This window comes from Cuculus canorus, chromosome Z, assembly GCF_017976375.1.
Source record: "Cuculus canorus isolate bCucCan1 chromosome Z, bCucCan1.pri, whole genome shotgun sequence".
Taxonomy (NCBI): domain Eukaryota; kingdom Metazoa; phylum Chordata; class Aves; order Cuculiformes; family Cuculidae; genus Cuculus; species Cuculus canorus.
This window is the reverse complement of record NC_071441.1, coordinates 59,782,890-59,809,074: the sequence shown is the minus strand read 5'-3', so window position 1 is coordinate 59,809,074 and position 26,185 is coordinate 59,782,890. Positions and strand designations below refer to the sequence as shown.

The 26,185-nt window shown below is 40.6% G+C and overlaps 1 protein-coding gene across 11 annotated transcripts in view; it reads right to left on the bottom strand.

Annotated features, from left to right (window-relative positions):
- Positions 1–465: 465 nt before the first annotated feature.
- MEF2C (myocyte enhancer factor 2C) overlaps positions 466–26,185 on the bottom strand; it is a 161,997-nt gene continuing 136,277 nt past the window's right edge. For 7 of the 11 annotated variants that reach the window (XM_054053586.1, XM_054053595.1, XM_054053588.1 and 4 more), the window contains one exon: positions 21,915–26,178. In XM_054053586.1, coding sequence (XP_053909561.1) covers positions 25,857–26,178 — 322 coding nt within the window. In that variant the 3' untranslated portion in view covers positions 21,915–25,856. Of the gene's footprint in view, positions 1,527–21,914; positions 26,179–26,185 lie in introns of those variants that run through there. The other 4 variants (XM_054053592.1, XM_054053590.1, XM_054053591.1 and 1 more) reach the window with 2 other exon arrangements.

Here is a 26,185-nt window from a genome sequence, read left to right as displayed (position 1 = left end):
GAATTTAACATCAATGTGAGACAGGATAATGAAGGAACTAATGTAGGATTAATCAATAAGAAACTGAAGGATGGCAGTGCAACTAGTGCCAATTCACAGTTTTATGGAAAATGGTTTTAATCAAAGAAACATGATTTCCATTTTTCTGTGATAACTGCCTTGATTTATAAGAGTAACGGTATAGTTTTGCCATGTTATTTGATTTGATCATGCATGACAATCTGGCAGAAGGCTATTAGGCTATCAATAAAGCAAACTGTGTTACGGATTAGGAATATTCAACTGGTAGACCTCAGAGAACTTGAGTCAGTGCAAAAACTGTCAAATAAGTGTATTTCTGACAGAATTCTCATTGATCAGTTGAGTCTGTTTTTTCTGATATTTTATTAATGAGCAGAAATGAAATGTAAACTCACAAGTGGCAATACTTGTTGATGATTTAAGCTTTGGACAATGACTGCAACAGGGTAGTCATAGAGCGTATTCTAGATTTGTCACTCAGTATTTTCTAGTACATGCAAGTCAAATGTGAAGTCATGCATCGTAGAACAACAATAGCAACCACCTGTAAAGTGGTGGTTCTTTTGAAAAGCAATAACCCTGCAGAGATTCAAAACCCACAGGCAACTCAGCAGTAATTCTTCTCCGAAAAAAGACTCTCTTGTTCTCAAAGAATGATAAATGATTAGTGTGCACAGAAAGATAAATTTCATACAATTCAGGTTGTCACAACCAGGAGACTGTCCCATGTTTTAGGTCTACCTCTTAGAATGGAAGCTGAAAAGGTGAGGGGCATGCCAAAAAACTGTTTTAATAGTGGAGACAGCAAAAGTGTAAGTCAGGAATATAAATGTACATCTGCCTACCAACAAGAAAAAAAGAAACTTGCTCACATAACATAAGTAGCTTTACGGGTAGAGAAGAACTGCAGAGGTCTTCCTTGGAGAGGGAAAAACAATGCGGATGAAAAGCTGTATTTATCAAGACTAGGCATGTATCTTTAATGGACAAGGGACGTGCCTTAAATACATATTTTAGCACGTTAATAAGCTTACTGTAGGGTGTCATGTGAAAATCTATGGCCCACAAGACGTCAGCTGAGATGATCTCAGGTTTGGTCTGTTTTTCTAAGCTGAGGGGATCAGTTATACCACCTAACATCAAGCACTTAAATTAGGAGGCTGTTCATGGTAGGTATTCAATAGTCACTGGAGGGAGACAGAGTCCTCTGTGAGAGCATTTAGGGACTGTTTTCAGGGAGAGCCTTGTCTTTCTGTATCAGCTGTATGGAGTGTCCACAAAGAGAACGATGTCCTGATGCTGCTGGTAAGGCAGGGGTGTGTGGTGATGATATGTGTCCATCTCATTGCCTATCAGCAGCTGGAGGCACCCGGAAAACAATACTTACCCAGGCAGGCACAGGAACAGGACACCCCAAAAGTGTTGTCCCAGGTGTCTCTGTGAGAAACAGAATGGTCTCCGAGAAGGGAGTGGTCCACAAGCAGGTGGTATTTCAGGTGTGGTGTCTGCACAGAAGCAAAGGAGGACAGGTTAAATGAAGGGCTAGATTCTGCCCTTGAACAGCAGCAGGTATCAACATGAATGTCATGCCTGATTATTTGGAATGTATTTAGGTTCTATTATTATGTATCATGAGCAATAAATTTAACTGTAAAATAACTGTATACTTAAGCATAACTATTTAATCAATCTGTCTTACTCAAGGTTTTTAAGTTATGGAAAATACTGGCCACATATTTCTTAATTGCAAACCCATACAATTACAAATTTTCAAATACACCATGGGCTTCTCTGAAGTCAGAAGATAAAGTCAACTCATGAAAAAAATCCAGAATTTCCATCTCCACATTCAGAGATTTAAGGTCAGAAAGAATCATTTGTATCAGATCATCAGATGTCTCTGTTTTGAAGCTGTAGAAGTTTGCACAAGAAGATGACATAGGTGATATTTCTGTCAAAGGCTTGCCAGCTGAGAGCTGCAAAACAGCAGCACTAGCAGGTTCTGTAGCTGCTCTGCTGGATGGGAGCTGCCTTCGTGTGTCTGAAGGCAGATCTGCGCCCATACGGACTATTAACAAGCTTGGGTTTTAATGGCAAATCCATCAAAACATAGAGTTATTAACACAATTACACACAGACAGAGGAGTACACGATTGCTTCCAGCAACGCTAAACTTAGAGACTGTAGATCACACAGACAGTGGGGTAGTGTCACAACACCCATCCTCATCGTGCCAACTTTGACAGGTACCTTCTGAAGAAGAAAAGTTGCTCCGGCTGCTCACCCAGGAGCTGGGAATAGGAGTGCTAAGGAAGGACACAGAGTAAAGCTCTCACCAGTGGCAAGAGGCTTCAAAGTAACTCTTAAACTGCTTTGTCATGTTTCCCCTTGTGAAACTAGGATGTCAGGAGCAGGGATTATCAGACAAAGGGGTAGGTAATGGTTTTACAGCATGGCTTAGACTAATGGGGTCTGCACAGCTGTACTGCTGTGCAGCAGAAATAGCAGACTCTCAAGGGAGATGCCTGGGTGCTGCTTGGCAGAGGACATGGTGTCTGCCTGCAGTTTTCATTGCACAGATCCTGTGGCCCCTGCTGAGTGTTAGGGAGTTGCCTTTGGACAAACAGGTCCTACTATAAAGTCCACTGAAGGCCACTGGAGCCCTTCCCACATGTTAAGTGAGCTTCAGCTTGAAACACACACTGTCGACATGCCTGGCCAGTTCAAGCAAACTGTTTATGTAGCTGTGCAGGAGAGTCTCTACAAAACCCTTTAATCAGATGTTTATTTCATATTTCTTTGTCTATGAAGCTGTCTCCTTTGTCAAGATGGAAGAAGCTAATTTCATCAACAGAGAGCCTTCTCCGTCACAGCACACAAGCAAAGGCAAATCTGACATCATCCCTCACTGTGAATACAGCATGTATGTTTACATTTGTCTTTTGCTTACTCAGGGATTTGCAGTTGAAAAGATCCTGAATAGATCAGGAATCTTTGTGACACTGAGAAAACCGAGATGCAGACTGTCTGGGAGGGACTGTGCATTTAAATTTAAATGATAATCAAGGTGAAAAAAATTGCCTAAATAAAACATATTTAATAGAAATATAAAGTTCCAGCAGTAAAAATAATGATTTGAAACAGTATCTTAGCCAGTCAGCTAGAAAAGCTTCGTTGTAGTCCTACATCACTCCAGGAAAAATATTCCTATTGCTCTCCAAAAACCCCTACTAAACAGATATCTTTTACAGCATACCCAGAAGAGTGACAGTCCTCAGTCATACACATTACACAAAAGAGAGGAGATTGGGATTAACTGTAAGCCTTAACTTCAACATGACACCCATGCACCCTGGCTTGGCATCCCTCTGCAAAGTCCCAGACCTCTAATATTAAAGATTTTTTAAAGCATTTCTGCCTTGTTGACTATCTATTCACTGACTCTGTTATAAAAATTAAAATTTTAATCTCCTAGCATATTAAAAAAAACTGCTTTGGAATTAAAGGGAGACAGAGTATCAGACATGAGTGGGGAAAAAAAAAGAATTTTGTCTTTAAAAACATTGCAAAGCCGTTTTGAGCCTAAGCTTGTGGACAGGAAACATTTTTATTTTTTATAAGAAGATGAACATCAACAGTTTAGCTGACAGTTTTTTCTCTTCTGTACTACACAGACAGATGGATGGTGAGAAACTTGAGATCTAAAGCACTTAATGTTAATTGTCATACAGACACTAACACTCCAGAGATGGGCCATCCACAGACAGAGTGGCCTGGTACAGTGAGGAGAACTGGGTAGCAAGCCCCTGTGTAAAGCCCAAGTATCACAGCCCTTACACCCATGTAGGGGATCTACATGGGATTTGGGTAATCTCTGAAAAATCTCCTCTGCTTGATCTGTTCTTGGTCTCTTCTAAACCCCAAGCATCTGCAGATGCTTATCCCATCACCAGCTACTTGGCCATCACATTGCCGCACAGCTTGTATTTCCAGCTATGAAGACTGAGCCATGTGTTTTAAAAGCATCACCACTTCATGTAAGAGCTGCCCTCCAGGAGCGCTATGTGATGAAGGCCACCCATGCCTCTATCACCTGAGTACCCCACAGAGCAGAGCTTTATTCTGCTTTGGGCATTGTGAGCACAGGATGAGTTTTTCTGAATACTGTTTCCACAGAGAACAGTTTTACACTGTAAATTAAATCAGTCCTGCTTAGCCCATACTCTTAAGTCTCCGAGTCGTGAGGCTGAGCTAATGAGCAAAAGCAGACAGGGGGTTTGGGAATGCTCACTGGAACTTGTGCTGCTCGTCAGAGACGGCCTTGAAGAACTTGGAAGTTGATAACAAGGGAGAGATAGCCTGCAGAAGTTTACTGATAAGCAGGCATTGGAATGCAGGAAGCTGGCTGCACTTGGTTCAGGAGTTTGAGAACAACCAGAATGGACTGCGCCTGCGCACAGTTTGAGGAGAAAAAAGTTCATCCAGAGGAAGACTTACTTCATCCTTGAGACCTCGGCCCATGACCACCAGGAGGCACTATGCAGGTGCAAGACTGGAGCGAACCTTCCAGAACTAATTATAACACGAAGCCGGGAAAAGTAATGAATATAAGCAGGCGCTTATAACTATGCATGTCTTTACACTATAAGTAGCTGTTTGTTAAGTCATGCAGTGTGCAAGCTAGGAGGAGAATCCCCTTGCACCCCGGCCCTGGAAATAAACATACCTACTTTATAATTAATTTTTGGATTATAAGGTTATATTCTGTTATATAAGGTTATATTGGGTTATATTCTGCAGAGCAATCTGGTGACTCAGATGGAACATCCTCTCTACCCAGCTGCAGGACTGGTTGGGACTGGGACATTCTAAGGCACACCCCGGACTGCTTCTCCGGAGAATCTCCCATCCCTATCCGATTGCTGCTGGGGAAGAGGTGACCCATCAGTAGGCGGACCAGGCATGTGATTTGGGGAATACCTGCAGGGGAAATAGAGGAAGAGTCTATAAGTCATGTATGGGACTCCTCACGCTAAGATGAGGAGTAGGATAGGTTATCAAGACCCTGTAAGTCATTTTTGCATGGAGTGAGATAAACTGTACTGCTCGCCCCTGGGAATTGGAGGTTTGGGCCCGAAGGGGTGCTTCCTGCTGAGACAGCAGAGCACCAGTAGAATATAGTCCTAAGATCCTGTAAGACGTGCTTTGTGTGCGGTAAGGAGCTATACTGCTCTGGTGTATTGGGTACTCCTTGCTGGGGTAGCAGGAGTGTCCTGTGGGATAGCTATCATCTCCTACACCTGCTGCAAATCTTCAGTACTGGTACCTGTACATTTTAACATCATTTAGAGCATATTTTAAGTTGAAGTGCTTGTGTGGAAGTGTATGGTAGCGTGATTGGGATGCACGATTAAGCGAGGAGAGAGTGCTGAGTTCCAATCCATGTTTCTGCTCTCTCACAACGGAAAACAGCCGGAGACGAATGAAGCGAGAGATCACTGTTATATGTTATGTGTTTTGTCATAAGTGTACTCTGTGAATTGTTTGATGTATAATAGAGCAGCAGCGGAATTGAGAGGGATAGCTTACCGGGGGCACGTTATTCCTCCATAAGCAACGGAGGCCAGAGACAGACAAAGTGCTCAAAACTGTTGAAAGACTTGCAAATTGATTAGAAGCCCTGCCTAGGAATGCACCTATGAAACCTTTCAATTCCAAACTTCCATTGAGCAGGCAAATAGGTATATTTACCTTGGATCTTTGGAATGGTAGGCTGCAGAGAGTGAAGTTTTAAAATACCCAGCACAGAAGAAGAAAAAAAAGGAGAAAACCGGGAAAAGCAGCTGAGAGTGCCCTTCCCTTTCCCCCTTCCTGGAATGAATGAGAATTAGGCTTATCTGTTGAAGCAGTTTCATTGCTGTGTGTGAGTTAACCCTCCCCCTCCCAGAATGTGAGTTAAGTGTTTTATGTGAGATAAAGAACAAATTGAAAGTGTAAAAGCAAAAAGTTTTGCGTGGACAGGGGGGGCTAGAATTCTGCAGGCTGCGGGAATGGATCAGGTTTCCGTGTTCAGACTATCATAAGGTTTTATTACACTATTCAGCTAGGTTGCAATCACTCTATTGTCCTGAGTGTTTATCATTTGTGGACAGGAATTGTTGTTGTTGCTACTTTTGTGGGAAGTCCCCGAGAATTTGGGGACAAGGCATTTGTAAGTGTTTAAACGGTTTGTGTGGAAGTTAGAGACAGGTAGAGACAGAAGGTAGTATAATCAGGGCAAAACTGAGCAAGGAATTTCCTTGGGCAAGCCCCTTAGGATGCATATTACAGCACTAGAAGGAATTAGGAGGGGGAGCCCAGGGCTCAATGAGTAAGAAGAAGGTTACAATACCATTTTGCAATGAATATTGTTTTTAGGGAGAGAAGGAAAGTGGAATGAAGTGGTTTTCACCCTTTGAAACCATCCAGAGTGAAAAAGGGACTGTAGGATCCTGCAGCCACAGGATCCTATGGTACTTGCCCTTGAGCGGGAAAACAACAAAGAATTCAAAGGTAAACTGAGGTGGTGCTTCTCAGCGTGCTATATTGGGCAAAGGTGCACTAGAATAAATAAAATTCACCAGATACCAGAACGAGATTTACCTGATTTGCTTAAGCCTCCCCCTGGATCACAGGAATGGGATACGGGCTGGAAGGGAACCCTAGCCCCTGGATAGCCCAGTATCTTTCAGTGTCAGGAAAAGGTTTGTTTTGACAATTTTGCAGGCATCTCTCCATGAAGATTGAGATGAAGAAAAAAAGAAAAAAAAAAACCATAAACCAATTGATATTAAAACCGCAGGGGATTTGGAAAGAGTATTTTTCCCTCAAAGACCCAGTGTGGGATCCAGACAAATCTAATCATGTAGAAAAAATACAGGTGTATCAGGGGTGAATCTCAAAGGGAATGAAAAAGGCCATTCGCAAACAATTAAACAAGGTCCCTCTGAGTCACCATCCAAACTCTTAAATCGACTGAGGGATATAATGCACTGCAACACACTGCTGGATCCTGGGTCAGGGGTAGGAGTAAAACAACTAGTTTTTTTTTCATTTTTGGGCCAGTCTAAAAGACGAATAGTGGCTCATGTGAAGAAATACTGACGGGGACCCGGGGAATCCACCCTAGGGGATCCACTGGTTGTAATGAAGCCAGGCAAAGAGGAGAAGAAAGTAGAATTTTTGGTTGACACAAAGGCAATGTATTCGGTTTTCAACCAAGCTTTGATGCCCCTAGGAAATGACTGCAGGGGCAACTGGCCAAATTGAAAAGATGTATTTTTGTGAACGTCTAAGATGGAGACTGGGAAAACAATGGGGCATCCACAGATTCTTGTATATATACCCAAATCCACGAAGGCACTTTTGGGGAAAGAGTTATTAGAACAATTGGGTGCAAGAATTAAAGTTGAAAAGGGAGAGATTACTCTGGAGGTAAATGAGCAGCGGTATATACAAATAATGAGTTTATCCCTAGCCTGTGTTCCCACAGAAGTAAAAATCAGTGAAGAAATCATGAAACAGGTATACCTAGAGGTATGGGCTACCGATGTGCCCGGGACTTATGGGCTGTAAATAAAATAACCAAAAAACTCTACCCGGTGGTGGCAAATCCATATGCCCTGTTGACTGTATTAATACCTGAAGTAACCTGGTTTACTGTTTTAGACATGAAGGATGCCTACTTTTGCCTCCTTCTCCATGAAGCCAGCCAGAAAATATTTGCAATTGAATGGAATAACCCTGAAAACGGGTGCAGAACTCAACTCGCCTGGATATTTGGTAAACAACTTACAAAGGATCTTGAGGCCTGGGAAGCCCCACCTGAGGAAGGGGGACTGTTGCAGTATGTAGATGATAACCTGATTGCCACCAAGACAACGCTTGCATGAGCTCGATGGTGAGTCTGTTAAACTTTTTGGGGCTCCAGGGATACCAGGTATCTAAAAGAAGGCCCCAATAATGCAACATGAGATGATCTATTTGGGCTATGAAATCAGCACTGGACAAAGAACTTTGGGACAGGCCTGAAAAGAAGCAGTGTACGGCAAATAGTGAAAGAGTTATGAACTTTCTTGGGGATGACTGGATGGTGTCGGCTATAGATCTGTAACTATGGGCTGCTTGTTAAGCCTCTGTATGCACTAGCCACCACTGAACAGAAATACCTCCAACGGAGCAAAGAGGCTGTGCAAGCCTTTGAACAGCTGGAAAAAGCCCTGATGTCGGCCCTGGCCTTAGGACTTCCAGATGCGAGTAAGCCATTTTTCCTTTTCTCTCCTGAGAAGCAAGGGATTGCCCTAGGGCCTGGCTGTTTACGAGCGGTTGCAGCCATTGTGCTAAACATCCTGGAGGCATGAAGATCTACCCTGGGCCAGAAAATGACTGTTAGTGTCTGGAAGAAAAAGGTGGGCACTGGCTTTCTCCACAAAGGTTCCTAAAATACCAAGCCATAATGGTGGAACACGATGATGGGATTGTGGTTACTAACATCAACTCAACTTCTTTTCTCAGTGGAAATACAGGAGAACCAGTACACCAGGACTGCTTAGAGAACATCAAGGCCACATACTTGTGCCATTCGGACTTGATAGACAGTCCCATGGAAGACGTGGAGAGCTGGTTCATGGATGGAAGCAGCTATGTCTTAAGCAATAAAAGACATGCCAGGGCAAAAACATCAAGCATGCAGAGGGATCCTGAGACCGCTGGAGGCAGTCCAGCTACCTGAGAAAGTGACAATCATGCATATCAAGGCACACCAGAAAGTGAATTTGGAATTGGAGAGAGGAAATGAGCTGGCAGACAGAGAGGCAAAACTGGCAGCCAAAGGTGAGGTAAAAACTAAAGGGGCTTTGATCCCTGACAGGCGAATCTTCCTAGAAGGTAAGCCAGAATACACCAAGGAAGATCAGATAATCAGAAACTTATCGCAGACTTGGAAGGGTCATATAATAAAGAGGGGTGGGCTCTCACTCCACAAGGGAAACTAATCATTCCCTCTTATTTAACATGGTCTTTGATGAGGGAGGAACACAGGAAGAGACATGTGGGGAGCAGAAGCTCTGTATAAACACCTGATTAAAGAGATTGCACCTAGAAATTTATACACCACTGTGAGACAAGTGACTCAGCAGTGTGACCTTTACCAAACCAGAAATGGGCCAAATTGGAAGAGGCAACGGGCCTGGGCAACAATGGCAGATTGATTTTTTTGGAACTCCCAAGAAAAATGGGAGGGTATTGATACTTATTAGTACTAACTGGTGCCTTTTCAGGTTGGCTGGAGACATTCCCTGCTAGAACAGCCAAGGCTCAGGAGATAACCAGAACATTAATATAGGAGATAATACCATGCTTTAGGGTTCCAGCAACTATGTCTCCTGATAGGGGACCACATTTTATCTCAAAAGTAGTACAACAGATCAGTCACTATTTGGGTATAAAATCATGACCTCCTACATGGTGGCATTGGACAAACAACTCTGAAAAGATTGAAAAACATGAGGTTGAGATACGAAGTAGGAGTTTGGATGGACCTGTGCATAGTATACAACCTGGAAATTATGTATCTGTAAAGTTTCTTGCAGAGAGGATCTGGAACTGCAGTGGGAAGGACCACTAAAGGTGCTCCTTACCTCCTTCACAGCAATCAAAATCATGGAGCAGAGCGCATGGATCCATCGCACCCAAGTGAAAAAGGCACATAAATCTCCATAGAGGGTCATACAAATCCAACCAGGAAAATTATTTTTCTCATGATCATAATTATAACCCAAGGAGGGAAAGCACCTCTAGCTGAAAGAATACTGAGTGGCCTTGGTCTCAAGCTTTTATTTGGTATACTGGAGACATGGGAAATATTCTGATCGAAAGAATTTCAATCTATCAACTGTGGTTGTGCATGAAAATCAAGTACATGTAAGGCAAAAATGGAATGTGGGTAGAGAAGAGGGGATTCAACAACTTCAGGGGACTGTAGGAGAAGAAATCAAAGTAGGATGCCAAATGGTTAATGGGACTATTCATAGAAAGGCATCCCAAATTACTATCTCTACTACTCAAACAGATAAGAACACAAAGACCTGTATTTCTAATGAATCAGTCTATTGGCATAATTTCACATTAGTACAGACAGTTAAGGTGATTTGTCTCTGGGCCTATGATACCATTGGGCTCTCATTGAAATTTAAAATAAATTCTATAGCTAAGCCTGTTACAACCCAGAATTTCTGAGATTGTCCGTATATAATAAGGAATACAGGTCAACAGCAAATGCTGCTCAACCCAGAATAGTCTCTTAAACATGTTGAACTGCTAATGAAAGCTAATATTTCTGAAATTCAACCAGCATGTTCTCATTTCCTAAAAACATCCTTCAAGGGCTGGACAACTTGGCTGTGAAAACAAGTGCCCTTCAGGGTCAGAACACAAAGGGACCTAACCAGAGTGTTACAGATGGGATTGGGGGTCCTAAATGGAATTCACTCAGAAATACTAATGAATAAATTGGCCACCGCAACTAGTGATTTAACAAAATTAAGACCACCTTTGCAGTCTTCTCTATTAGCTTTAGGAACTAATCAGTTATCAGAAGTGTTACCAAAGTGGGAAAAGGTGGAGGAACAGGACCATGAATTAGTAGTAAATGCACTCAGTGTGATCCAAGATAATGTTTCTTTGGCCCTCAGTTGTATACAGGCACAATTATGGATGCAATCAGTGGCTGCCTTAACTATAAAAGAAGGTGGTGAAGGCACTTTCCCCACCAAAATCCGCAAAATTTTTTGGGATGGTGCCACTGACTGAGAGAGGGAGCTTCAATCCTGATGGACTCCGGTAAATTTTATCTATGACCCCACCACTAATACGGACACAACATTTTTGTTGACCATACGTAACGTTTCAACATATGTAATCCACACCATCATTGCATTAGGATAAAACTGTGCTCTGCTCTTTCGAACATAGAACATAGGCACGAATGGTGAACGGGAGGTGGCAAACTGTAAATTTAGAGTCTTGCACGAGAACAACAAGGATTCATTTGCGAAAGTAATAGAATCGATGCTCAAGACATCTGTCTCGACACAGAGCAAAGCATCTGTCACTTTGAGATCCATCCGGACGCTAATCAGAAGACCATACTTGTATATATGGATCAGACTTTTGTGTTTGAGAACTGCTTAATAGATGAGATAATTATGGATAATAAGAATCACTCTAATTTCTATATTTGTAATTTTGTTAAAACTGTTGGGTGTGACTTTTCTTATTTCATACCACATATATCTCATCAGCTGATAAAATCCAATTATACCATGTTTCACAAATTATCACCTATGCCTACTGGAATAAATCTTACATTGGTGAAACAATTAATGAAACATCAGGATTTGATCAAAATTTTTAACGAGGTCCAGGAAAATGGGAGAAAGACCCTGATAACAGTCCACTATGACACAGAGGAAAGAAATAGGATCCTAAAAAGGGTAAAGGAAGATGCGAACCATCATTCGTGGGACGTGCTGTTTGGATGGTCCCCTACTGCTACTGGCATTCCAAATAAGTTGTGTCACCCCATTATTGTCCTTTTGATGCTAGTTTTAGTTAGCTTTGTTTTCTCTGCTTTGTTATTTATTTGGAATAGGAGAATGCTACAATGACTAACAATTTTGACTTCTATGTCTAGTGCCCATGAGAATGTGTTAATAGTAATTTTCAAGCAAAATGTCATCCAATTCCCCTTCGAGAGATAGATTACGCATTTAGCAAATGAATTTGCTGATGTTAAAAGAACAGGGGGGAACTGATGAGCAAAAGCAGACAGGGGGTTTGGGAATGCTCACTGGAACTTGCGCTGCTCGTCAGAGACGGCCTTGAAGAACTTGGAAGTTGATAACGAGAGAGCTAGCTTGCAGAAGTTAACTGATAAGCGGGCATTGGAATGCAGAAAGCTGGCTGCGCTTGGTTCAGGAGTTTGAGAACAACCAGAAGGGACTGTGCCTGTGCACAGTTCGAGGAGAAAAAAATTCATCCCGAGGAAGACTTCTTACTTCATTCCTGAGACCTTGGCCCATGACCACCAGGAGGCACTATGCAGGTGCAAGACTGGAGTGAACCTTCCAGAAATAATTATGATATGAAGCTGGGAAAAGTAACGAGTATGTAGCAGGCGCTTATAACTATGCATGTCTTTGTTGTGCAAGCTAGGAGGAGAATCCCCTTGCACCCCGGCACTGGAAATAAACATACCTACTTTATAATTCATTTTTGGGATATAGGGTTTGATTCTGCAGAACAGAGCCAAGGTGCTGCTGTGCAAAGCCAGTGTGGCCCTTGTACCCATTTCTGGCTGACTGCATTTACCAGCTCATGGGTTGGTAAACCTGATATAGCAAGGAAAGCATATGAGTGAGGTCCTCTGGTGAAGAGCACGGTTGCACCTGTTCTCCTACAATCTGAGGAAATCCAGGGAGGCAGCAGTGAATATGAGGTTCCTTTCAAGTAACTGGATTTAGTACAAGTGGAATTGCCTTTTTTTGGTAAGGAATGGGGGTGACTGCCTGAGGTCACTGGCTGCCAAAGGGCAAGATCAGAGGAAAACCAAACACCTTGGAGATGGAAAGATCTTTTCTGAAGCCTCTCCAAGTCTAATACTCTGCGTCTCCAAAAAATAGGGCAAAAAAACTGTGTAGGAGAGACTGGTACTTCTCTCTACTTGTAAAATTAGCTTCCTCATAATCTAGTAGGCTGGAGAAATCTACTGCTGTTCAGAAGGTGGGAAGAGGAAAGGTCTGGCTAATGCTGCCTCTTCAGCAGCTATTCCTAGATTGTTTGAAGGAGACTGATGTTAGCATTAGCAGAAAAACTACCCAAACTCAGCTATGCTGCTTGACTCCAGCTGACAGCATAACTACAGACGTCTCTCGGAAACAGCAGTCAGTCTATTTAGCTTTGTCAGAGGAAATCAGCATGAGTGGGCAGCTCACACTCTCACAGCTGTAAAAACTTTTATGATAAGAGACTATATTGGATAAAAAAGATCTAGAGTGTTATACTGTCTACTGAAAACTCAGCCTCAGTTTAAGGCAGTTTTACTGTCTTATATATAAGCATTATCTTTCCATGCTTGGAATATGGGCCAAATAATTTTGATGCTAACTGGTTCTCCATAGCACAAATATATTGTAATTTGATCAGAATGTATTTCATATTTCTTTGTCTATGAATCTGGATTGATAGTCACAGAAATGGTGCCAAGCCACCAAGTCTCTCTACTCCTTTGTAGAGATGGAAGATGCCAGAGGAGGCCATGAAGATGATCCAAGGACTGAAGCGGGTCCCATATGAGGACAGGCTAAGAGTCTTGATGTTATTCAGCCTGGAGAAGAGAAGGCTCTGGGCAGACGTCCTAGCAGTCTTCCAGTACTTAAATGGGGCTACAGGAAAGCTGGGAAGGGGCTATTTATCAAGGGGTGCAAGGGGAGGATGAGAATGGATGGTTTTCAGCTGAAAGAGGGGAGACTTAGACGAGATATTAGGAAGAAATTTGTTACTGTGAGGGTGGTGAGGCCCTGGCACAGATTGCCCAGAGACATCGTGTGTGTCCCATCCCTGGAAGTGTTCAAGGCCAGGTTTTATGGGGCTTTGAGCAACCTGGTCCAGTGGTAGGTGCCCCTGACCATTGCAAGGGGATTGGCACTGGGTGATTTTTAGGGTCCCTTCAAACCTAAACCATTCTATGATTCTATGATCTTTTTTCTTCCTTCTAGCTTCTGATGAAGCTAGTAAATTTTCAGTTAGTAAAGAACCAGAGGGGGATTATACAACTAAACACAGAACAAATCTTCTGGTACAGCCTAACTGATGCTTGTGCAGCCACAGTGACCTAGAGTCTGAGTCCTGATATCCTCAACTAAGTGTGTGATGAGAGTCTTGGCTGAGCTGAGCCTTCCAGTGATGCTGTTAGACTTTTTCTTACTGTGAGTATCCTCACTACTGTCATCTCTCAAGCAAGGTGTTCTTAAAATGTTAATTCCCAAACTCAAGAAAACTTTAATCAGAACACCAAGTCTGCAGGAAGAGATACTAAACAACACCAGGGAATAAAGTCCCTTCTCTTCCCATATCTTGTAGCCTTTACTACTGGTCCTGTGCTCCACTCCAGCAGTCTTTGATAGCCTCTTGCACTATACAAACTTTAGACAATTCCCCTCAGCCCCTGAGGAACTGTTCCTTTCCTCTCTCTTTTTAGTCTTTTATGGGGGAGGATATCATGCACCACTCCAGAAACTCCCTGCGCCCAGGTAAGCCTCCATCTCCCTGTTTTTTCCTGAGGGCTTTTTTTCAACAGCAGAAGTGAGACCCAGTCAAAGAAATCATAGAAATCATAGAATCATTGAATGATTTGGGTTGTAAGAGACCTTAAAGCTCTTACAACCAGTTTCAACCCCTGCCATGGGCAGGGACACTTTCCACCTTCCATCATCATATTCAAGACAATGACTTCATTATGTAAGAAACTTGCAAAGTCTTAGAATTATAAGCACTTGATTATAGTTTCCATGTTTCTTTTCTCAAGACCATCATTCAGCTGTTACTCAGCCTGTGATTTTCAATTAGATCTTCTTACAAAAAGTGTAAGTAAAATCAAACAAATTATTATCCCTGAGGAGGAGAACACCTCCCTCATCATCCTGGCTCAAACTGGAAGCCTTGATCTCATCCGAGGAGGGGAGACGATACTGGCCTTATTGCTACTCTCCAGCACGAACAAGTGGATGGGAGAGGGGCAGAAGACATCAGTGATTCTAATTATTATCAGTCACTCAGGAATGGAAAAGCCAAAAATGCTGAACCAAATATAAAATGTGATCCAAGTGCTACTTAGCATCTATATCGAGGAGCAACAGAAATCTCACTTATGCAAAGATGTCCGAAATTAGTATTTTCACACACTATTTTTTCAAGGTGAAGTCCTCCTGCATGTGTAGACACAAATTTAAACAGCCATACATAGACTGACCACAAATTCTCAGTTATATTTTATGATTAAAATTATTTATCTCACTAGAAACCTATGACTAATTCTCTCTTTCTAATATGATAACATTCTTCCCTATAGTTTGCTAAGTTATATAAAAACATCACCAGAAAAATTAAAAAGGAACAAATTTGCACCTTGTGAACACAGCCTATTAAAAAAAATAGAAGTTGTTATGATGAGTCAAGAGAAATTTGGGTATCACTTTGCATAGGGAAGTCTTCTGAAAAATAAATTCATACATACGATATTCCATTAAATCAGTTCTCCTTTCTGTTTCCCATCTTAAAATGTATCAGAAGGACATAACTAAACCCTGAGGTCCAGTATAAAAGAAATATGCTTCAAAGCCTAAGGACAGTATGGCAGAAGGGAGATGAGGGAAGAAAATAGATTTTTCTCCTCTTCCTGTTACCCATTAGCAGCTCAATGCTTGTTATGGCATTGCCATTTTTCTGTGGCTTTTAGTTAATAGAATCACAGAATCACAGAGTGGTTTGGGTTGGAAGGCACCGTGAGCCCGCTCAGTCCCAACCCACTGCCTTTGGCTCCCACTGGATCAGGTTGTTCAAAGCCTCATCCAACCTGGCCTTGAACACCTCCAGGGATGGGGTAGCCACCACTTCTCTGGGTATCCTGTACTGGTGCCTCACCAGCCTTGCAGCAAAATATTTCTTCCTAATATCTCTTCTAAATCTCCCCTCTTTCAGCTAAAAAACTGTTACTATGCCTGCACTCCCTGATAAAGAACTCTCCCTCCCTGTCCTGGAACCCCTTTCAGTACTGCTAAAAGGATGATATAAAGTCTCTCTGGAGCCTTCTCTTCTCTAGGCTCAAACACAGTGCCATCTGAACAGGACAGGCTGGGGTTGTTCCGCCTAGAGAAGAGAAGGCTCCAGGGAGTGTAGGAATAGGACTAGTTGCACCTGTAGTTAACTAGTTGCACCTACTAATGTAAGCTGATAGTTAACTAGTTGCACCTGTAACTTTAATTGCTTGATCTATAGACTGATTCCAGTTCTGTAAGGTCCCAGTCGCTGACACAGCCCTATGTAAAACCAGATCAGGATTAGCTTTACAGCTACTAACGTGTAGCTTCTATTTTTTAACCATCCAGATTTAGAACAGCTGAGATTTTGAACAGAATTCAAAAAGATGGCACTGAAATGATGTTTGCAGACTGATTACTCTTCTTGCATGCTTTTTCATTTGTCCAGCTGTCTTCTTCTAGCTGCCTTTTATCTTTGCACAAAGTCTGTTTTGCTGCAACAATCAAGTTACTTGATACATTGAATCGTTCAGCTAATATTCAAAGGGTATAAATAAAGAAGAATTCATTGCAGGAGCCTGTGTTTGAAAAAGGCTCAGCCACTTCCTCTACACATTAAGGCAGTATAGGATAGTTTTTTCAAAATGATTTTTATATTTACGCTGCATGTGCCATCAGCGTTCCTCATGAGTTGCTAAATTACTCTCACTAAATGATTTCATGATGAGACTACTAATAGACTTGACTAGTTCACAGTCTCAGAGATAGAGAAACATTTTTGGAAACTCCTAAAATACCTCAATCTACTCTGAAATGTATTAGAAGCAGTGTAAGCCATCATCTAACAGCCCCTGTTCTAGATCTGTGTAACACGTCTATGGAATCTTACTCGGTAGTTTCAGCACTAGCCCTTTAATTTTGCTTAAACCACAGCATATTCTGTGTTAAGTTAGTCAGCCTAGACATAGAAAACAAAGTCTGTGCAGGAATGGCTAACCCAGCATATCCATTTGCACACTCATCCCATGGGCTGTTTACAAAAGCAGTCTTAAGCCCTGACATGAGTACATGGAATACATTTCCCGATAATGCTGTTCCGCGAAATTTCCTGTGTAGTTGGGTGCTCTAACAGTGAACAAAGATTGCATTATTTATCCCGTGTGTGTATGTGTTTCATTAATTGTTTGATGCCTAATACAGGCACATCTACAAACGCGAGCAATTTTTTTTCATGGTGGGAACATTCCCAGTGCCTTAGCTGGCACTTTGCAGGCAACCACAAATTTGTATTCTTCAGCAAAGTTCCAGTAACTGGTTGAACAGAAGTATCTGAAATTACAGCCCCAGGTCTGTGTCAGCATCACTTCAATGTTTTCGTTTCCCATCTCCATACTTACACACTAATATTTTCTCATTCCTGTACATGCACATTAGTTCTATCAATCACACATGTTTAACTGTACTTATGTGTCTGTAATTTATGCAGGTATTATTTTTTTCTGGCTATTGTGGAATTAACAAACAGGTTCATGTTTATGCTTAAGTCAGCTGGGTGTACCCCAAAATATTGAAAAGGCAAAGCCGTACTAAATGGAAAGGTCTGGCAGTTTCAAGCTCGTGGCTGGTTATGCATGTTGACTACTTCATTTGTACTATATTAATTTCTAAAACTGCAAAATCAATATGTATAGTGTGAAAAAAAAAGGCTTGCATGGAAAAGAAGGATGGTTACATTATGTGATATCTAGACACAAGAACTCCCATATAGGTTCACGTCAAAAGTCCATTTATCTCCTTATCTTCTCTCTAACAGTGGTCTGTAGGGGATTTTCAGGGGAAGTACATCAAAAAAAGGCATATATGAATTCTCCCCTAGAAAGCCTCTCACATCCCTTACACTGCCTGAGGATGGTACGTGTATCATCATGCTTAACAGGGCAAACGGAGTTACATCTTGTTAGCTTATTTAAGCCTTTAAGAACGCATCCAGGCTTTAGGCTTCTATGATGTTTTAAGGTCTCAAGTTGTACTACTTAATTATATGTAATGTATGAATGTAACAGTATGTCCTTGTAAACCTGCTGTCCGGTGGTTTCTTTGGATATCCCTTGCTTCTCTTTTTGAGGGAGAGCACGTAGTAGTTTCCTGCAGTTCTGCTGTTTCCATACCATTCACAAAAGAATATACTTTCACTTATTTTCTGACCTGAAAACATACGTTTTTATGTAATTTCTCCTTTCAAGCATATTTTTTCCCCAGCTTATCTTATTCTATGCTCTTTTTGAGGTAATGTGTATTAGATCAGGGTTTCCCACTGTAAGAACACCTCTGCAAAGGATGCCATGCTAGATATTTTATAGCTCTCAGTTCCTTCCCCAAAAAATTCTAACACAGTGTAAGAAGCTGTAAAAAAGTGACTTTGGGCATCTGCTATGGAGAGATAGATTTACCTCAGATGACTAAGTCCCCCATGCATTACATTTTCACAACCATATCTTCGAAGGTGTGGAGTGTTGCTGTGAAACAACAGTGGCAGCGCTGCCTCCTCCAGGTTTATGTCATAATCTTTGCTGAGTGAAAGTTCAATATCCACAGGATGAGAGCACTTGCCTACTGACAACAAACTAACCATACTTAGGCCAGAAACCTCTTTTCAGGCATTCCAAGTTAACTAATATGTAATACAGTAAATCATAAGCAGAGAGTGATGTTTTTCCCAATAAATACATGTCAGAGGGAAACAAAAACATTGCATTTCAAGCACCATTGTTTTGAGATACATTCATATGTGTAGGTACAAAATGGCAGAAATTTATATGTGGGTCATTTTTTTTTTTAATATAAAATTCCTTCCTTTGTGATGATTTTCTCAGTGGTTCAAAATGCAAACTGGCAAATGCAACTGATTGCATTTCTGCTGGCTGTTTCGGTGGTCTGCATGCTGTACCGTCGCTAGTCAGCTCCTTGTAGTCAGGTTCCAGACGTTTTTCCCTTGTTTCTTCCTTTTGAGTTTTGGTGATACAACACAATTCTGCACATATTTGTCAAAGGATGCTGTGTTTTTACTGCGAGACTGCATGACCTACCCTGAGCAACTCTCCTAAATTCAGAAAGTAATTAGCTACATACTATACTGTCATAACAAAACTGTGGTTTACTCCAATTATGTTTATCATGCAAATGTGCAAATGTGCTACTTTTAAGTCATTCCCACACAGTGAAATGTTCTGTTGCATCACTTCTTGCCTTTAGTCATGGAAGTGAAACCTTCACAGCTGACTCTGATCAGCACACACCCTGCCCTCCCTGCCTCTAATGAGACAACATGTTTTCTAGCCTAAAACAACTGATGGGTCATTGTCCAGACTATTACAGATACTTGGCAGGCTGCAATGGAATCACAAACAGAAGCAGAAAGACAGAAGAGGGTAGAAAGGACAATTAGAACAGCACATGTCGTAGCTTTCAGAAGCAGCATACTCATTACAAATTCAACATTTGCACAAGCATCTCTGTGTTAGCTTTGAACTATCTCTTGCAATTAAAGTGACGCAGAATGGAACCAAAGCATGCTCCAAAATCTGATGCGAGAGGAGGAAGAAATTCCTTCATCAGTAGGAATACTACTGTTAGCCATAATGCCTGATAACAACAGTTGCAGTTCTCAGATGTGTTTACATGAGCTGTAGAGATTTGAATTAGATTTACCTAGTGCACATGCTCTGAATACTCAGTGTAAAGTGACAAGTGCAGCACACGAATATGAAATTAACGTAGCTTGAGTTTGCTATGGATAAGCAGTCTGAGCTTCCCAAAATCAAGGACTCCAGAAAACTGCAGGTGGGAACATTCATGGAGTAGGTAAAGCCTTGCTGCATTGGTCAGCAATGGTAAATTTCCACAGAATTAGTGAGGTACGGGCTAGGTTTGTCACTAGAGGCATGAACGGTGTCCTTCTGCTGTTTAGAGATTAAATGGTCTAACTGTTCTAAAATCATTCATCTTTGCTGGACACTCTCAGCCCCCCGTGGAAATGTAAGCATCACATTTGAGGAAGGGTTAGGTGTGACAATAAGCAAAGGTATAAACACAACCAACAGCCTGAGCTCTCTTTTGTGAGAGGTATGCAACAGCTGCATAGTTTCTCAGTTCTAAAAAGATGCTATGTTGATTTGCTAAAGAAAAAAAAGGAAAACTTTGGAGGGATATCAAACACTGCATGGAGAAGGCACATGGCTCAGTTACCTCAGACCACACACTTCAGAACTGCTCTTTAGAATGATACATGCGAGCCTAAAGTGAGAGAGCTTACTTAAAGAACTGGTGACCTCCCCATGCCCATTGCAATACAACACTTTAAAAGTTGTTTATAGTTCACAGAATCTGAATCAAAGTAATCAGTATGTGGCTGAATATTTTTCTGGAGTAATAGATGAGAAAGCAGAGTATATAACAGACTCTATTTGTTAAGGAATTCCTTTTCCAGTGCAGGTATAGCATTATCAATACTAATCGCACAGATGACTGATTGCAGGAGCAAGTACTCCCAGATACGAATTCTCAAGAGATTTCAGAGACCGTTATACTTCAAGTGCTTTCCCAGAAATATTTTGCTTATCTTTGCCAGTGATGACAAAAAGTGATTTACATGAGAAAAACATATTATGTAATAAAACCAATGACATTTAATTTCAGTTTTAGCATCCAATTATTATGCTGTGTCAGACACTGCAATGCTAGAAATGCTTACCTTTAAAAAAAAAGATTCATTAAAAGCAACAGGTAAATAACAGCACAGTTGTTTTCTTTCATAAACATATTTAGAAACGAAGCCTTGTAATGTTAGTTTTGAAATTGCCATATTCACCAAGCACCTTCAGTTATTAATAGCTTGCCTGCCTCTGGCATGGGAAAAAACCTCGCTGAATTAAAGTGATCCTTGTATTTTTAGACTCCAAAACTATGAAAGTTAGCTGGGGAAAAAAAATTAAACAACAGCAAAAATGCAAAAGGGAATACATTAATTCTGACACAGTCCCTATGAAGTTATCATGCTAAAGAACATCTATAAAGCACAGACCCAATATAGGGGTTTGATACAGAAAATGCTCTTTTTGTATGTTTCTTGCATGGTTCTCTGCACAAGGAGAAATTGCAGGAGATGCACATATAGGAATCTGGATTCCTTGTCAGGGACTAAGTATCTAAAAGGCCAGAGATCATCTTACCTAGCTCCTTTGCTTGATTAGACATTAGGGCCAGATTCAGGCGGCTGCATCAAAACAACAGTAACTCCCAGAGCAGTAATGAGGTTTCTCTAACTTGGTGGGATGATGGGTAGCAGCCTATTAATATTTATGAAGCACTGATATGCTCAGCGTGCCACAAAAATGTGCTTAACTCTCTAAGCAAGCACAAGTGACAGGCAGGACCTCGAGACAACTGATGACTGCTAACGTGCTGCTTCTTTCATGCGTTACAGTGCTAACACTGGAAATAGAACACTATTTAAACTAATAAAAAAATGCACCACAGACACCATGTCACTAAGAAAGCCAGTAACTTTACTGATTTGTCTGCAAAATACAAATTATACCTTATTTCCAGCAGGAGAATCTTTTGAAATTTTCTCATTTTTGTTCACTACAGACAGCTGAATTAAGTCCCTTGAGATACACAGATGTGGTTTAACTTAGTTATAACATCTTGTCATCTAGTGGCGACAAAGTCCAGCTTATGCCGCTGTGAGCCTCTACTTTAATATTTGTTGCAAATGCTTGTATGCTCCCATTTACAAGCTATTTTGTTATCACCATTGTTTATGGAAGCAAATCCCCATGAAAGAGAAGAAATAAAAGGAAAAAAAAAAAGGATACAACAAACCATCTGAAGCAATCCAAGTGTAATGCCTGCGGTAACCCAGGTCCGGTGTAAAGTTACCCCACAAAAGACTCTGGTACTGCATTTTATGTTTTTATTTTGATTTTTTTTTTTTAAACGAGTTACTTAACTGACCTTTTTTTGAATCAAACTGAGGTATGGATCAGTCTGAGGTATGAGCAGGGTAGATAGAAATGCAACACCTGATTATGAAAATAATCAAACAGATACTTTTGATGCAGAAGGTCTGTGGCTCAAAGCTTGGATTGCTCCACATCTTTGGTTAAAATATATTAACAAAAGCCTTTTATTACATCTACAGTCTGAAGCATTCTAACAGACACCAATGTTCCATCAGTCCTTCAAGAGACCTGTAGTGGCAGGAAATTAATGCCATGTAACTGACGACATCACAGCAGATGGCACAAACAGGAACAGATGAAGTATGCCATGTTTAGGCAACAGCCTTTATTGAGGTTTCAAGTGGCTTTTAAAAAATTACAAAGCATTTACCTTCAAGGCGAAGGAAGAAGGAAAACAAAACAGCTCTGTTAGGACTATAGATAAAAGAGGGTATATAGGATAACACATACAATACAAAAGGGTTGACATCCTTGAAAACGGTCTATGAGTTCTTTTATTCTTATGCTAGCTTTACCTGAAAAAGATCTGAGGACAACAGATATTTTTATATTATTCATTAAAAACTGCTAAATTCCTCTTCTGGGAAAAATATAAGCCATTTTGTTATAAAACACAACTTTTGAAAAACACTGAAATGACAAAAGCTTTACTGCGAATGGCTCAATGCATACAATATATAGGTTGTGCAGGTAGGGTATATCATATAATTGTCACCAGCAATTAAACACTAACTGACAACACCTTTTAATAGAGGTTAGCTTAGCTATAACAATACTTGCAGATGTCTAGAATGCCACTTCAGGTGTTTGAACTTACAATTAAGAATGTTGCCTAAAACATTATATAGCATGGGTTAAGGTAAAGTAAATGTTAATACTCTTTCAGGGCTCTGCCCCAAACTCCTTAAATACAAAGGAATCACACAATAAACCCAAATTAGCTTTGCAAATACAATAAATGGTAAGGTACAGATAAAGGAACAAGAAAGGTAGACAGTTATAGTTTACAGAAAGTGACTTCACAATCAAAGTTGTGCTTCTTATCATTAGATCAGTTTGCAAATATGCATTATCCCCCACGATTTTGCCAGTATAAGTAAGTTAGTTGCCCTCTTAGCAGGAACAAGAGGGATGACTGGCATTTATTTTCATGTGATTCTGTTCTACTCTTGTTTATATAAAAATCACTGTCAGAGTTAATATAAATTGCCCAGGCAATACTTTTCACGCTACTTTCTGCTTAGTTACTTGCAGTAATATATTACACTGCATCTTCATTAAATACGGTATCTGTCATTTTTCATGCGTTGCTGAGGCAAATCGCAAGGTAAACTATTAATATGGCTATTCTTCATATATCAATAGACCAAATCCCCGTCCCCACTGACAAGTTTCTACTACAATACTGATAAAATTGTATTTTTTCTTGAAATTACAAGGTACATTTGTGATATATTTGCATATTTTTGACACACCAAAGTTTAAAATTCTCAGAAGAGAATATGAGTACAGGTTCATTTGAAGGTGAAGAAAGTGGTTTCAAAAACAGTTTTTTTGTGTTTTAAAATTAATTATGGGCCCCATTCTACCTTTTTTTTTTGTTGTCTTTTGTTCTTTTTAATTTTTTTTGAGTTTTTTGGTTTTTTTTTAGACATGCGTATCTTCTTCTTTACCCTGCAGATTGCTACTCAAGATAAGATGGACGCAGTAGTAGCACAGTATTCCGCTCAAAGAGTTTCCCGATTATGCACTAGCCCCTGCACGGCTGAGAGTGCCTGTAAGGCAGGCTTTTTTAAAGTCGTGAAAAGTGAAAAGCATATGTCTTAATGCACACTGTGGTCTGTTCATCATTCTCTACTAGAGAGAGGTACACTCTGTCATCAAGCAGTGCACAGCAACTGCATGTATAGGTGGGAAATAAGAGTGTGGATTTCCCTTAACAAAATATTCTGTGTCAATATTTAGCTGTCGCAGCTATGTTCTTCATCATAGTGTCAATGCATGTAGGTGAGAGCTGGAAGGACTCTTGGAAAAAGGAGAAATATTACAGTTTTACTATGGCACTAACATTTTTCTTAAACACTTTTTCCCTTCAACAGAAAAGTTAAACTGAAACACTTGAATACACCATTTTTTTTTCTAATAAACAAGAGGGACAAAGAGGGACTTAAAGAAATGATACATTCCCTCTGATCAAGCTGTTTTAGTCAAAAGAACAATACAAGGCAGGAGAAAATGTGGTATGCTGAAGCAAATCTTGCCTGGATGGAAACACACAGGGAGCGTTGTTCCACAACGTGCCCACTGTGAGACGACGTGACTGCAGAGGGACCCGATGGCCAGCACTGGCTGCATAAGATAAATCGGCTTTTAAGTGGTACTTTAACTGATGATCTCCCTAAGATTTTTAAATCTGTGAGAGAGGGGAGTAATCTTTGTAATGGGCATCTTCATGCCGATGCCTCCCTTTAACTCTCCCTACTGCTTCTGCAAATATTCACCTGCACTCACGTAACTGACAGCCGTTAGAGCTGTACATCCCATTCTGACAGGCAGAATACCAGCTTCATTAATGATAAAGGGCCGAGTAATGCCACTTCGTCATTTAACCCATGGAAAACTACAAGATACGCAGGACATTAAGTAATAGAAGGGCCCTTAACTTGTTACAATGCACAAAACAGCATGAAAGAACTAATCAGTATATACAATGGATTGCAGTTCACTCAACTGATTGTAAAATGCTGTATTAAAATGATTTTAAGTTGTTACACCATGGGTAAATTCTAACTTTTCTACAGATCAGTCTTTCAACAGTTGACTTTGATCTGTAAAATGTATACCCAGTAAAAGAAAACTGAAAGAAAATAGTTAAATGTGCAACTGCACAAATATAATTCCCCACTATTAAGATAACAAAAACTTTTGCTATTACCATAATTATTATATATATTAGAAAGCTATACACAAGCATGTTAATTTCACAGATTTTTTTAAAAGATTCTTAATATTTTATATAATTAGAAATACACATTTCAAAAACAAAACTTCTGCAAAGAGAAAACAGTTATCTTGGTTAGCAAAGCATGGAGTTCTTCATGGCTTAGGGTAGTGCTTTCTATACAAAAAGTCCTTTTTGCTTGTTTCTTCAGGACTGTTTAAAAGATTAGCGAAGCTATCAAGGAAAAAAGAACACATTTTGGCTTAAGGAAACTACAAAAGCCACAAATGCTTTGCAAACTCTGTCTTACTTTTTAATATGAAAATAAGCAAAATGTAATGTACATATTTTTATAATTTTTTTTATTTAATAAGTGATGCAGACCCAGAATTTTTAAAATTAAATATGTTAGCCCTCGAACTCAATGTTTTCACAAGTATGGTCCTCTTTAAATGGTTTGATCCTTTTTAAACTGAGTGCCATACTGTAATGATATGCCTGCATGTTTGTGAGCATTTTCTGTATGTTAGGTGACCCAGTCTCTTTCCATCATCAATTCACGGCCACCCAACCGCTGGGTCTGTCAAAACGTCTGTACATTTTCTATATGTTGCATAACAGCTGCTTTCTCTCTCAGTAAAGATCTGCCATTTCCGGCAAATGTTTTCTTTTTGTCTATTTACATGTAAATAACGTTGAACCTGCAACATGACACTATCTATTGTAACATACATTTTGCAAGGGAGCACAACAGTGAAAAGAAGTTAGCCTTAAAATCTATTTTGTACAAGTGTTCTGTTGTACAACTCAAGTGCTAAGCTTATCTCAGCATTTCTGTTTATCCTTATACTGTATCACTGAGGCAATTTAAAAGTACTTTTACAAAACAGAGTACCTGACTTATTTTTTTTTTCCACACACGGCACATATAATGCATATCGACCCCCCCTCCCCCATTAAGGTATAGCACACACACACTGCAAGAAAAAAACCAAAACCTAGTAGGTAATAATGTTATCATGTTGCCCATCCTTCAGAGAGCCGCATACGCTTGACAGAGGGGCTTTCCCTTTCGTCCGGCGAAGGTCTGGTGAGTCCAATGGGGGAGTGGAATTCGTTCCGGTGATCTTCTCGGTCACTTCCATCGTAGGAACTGCTACAGCTGCTCAAACTGTCAACAGGAGATCTCCCCGCCTCATGGCGCGTGTGCTGTGGGTATCTCGAGGGTGTGGTGGTACGGTCTCTAGGAGGAGAAACAGGTTCTGACTTGATGTTGAGGCTTTGAGTAGAAGGCAGGGAGAGATTTGTACTCTGAGATAAATGAGTGCTAGTGCAAGCTCTGTAGG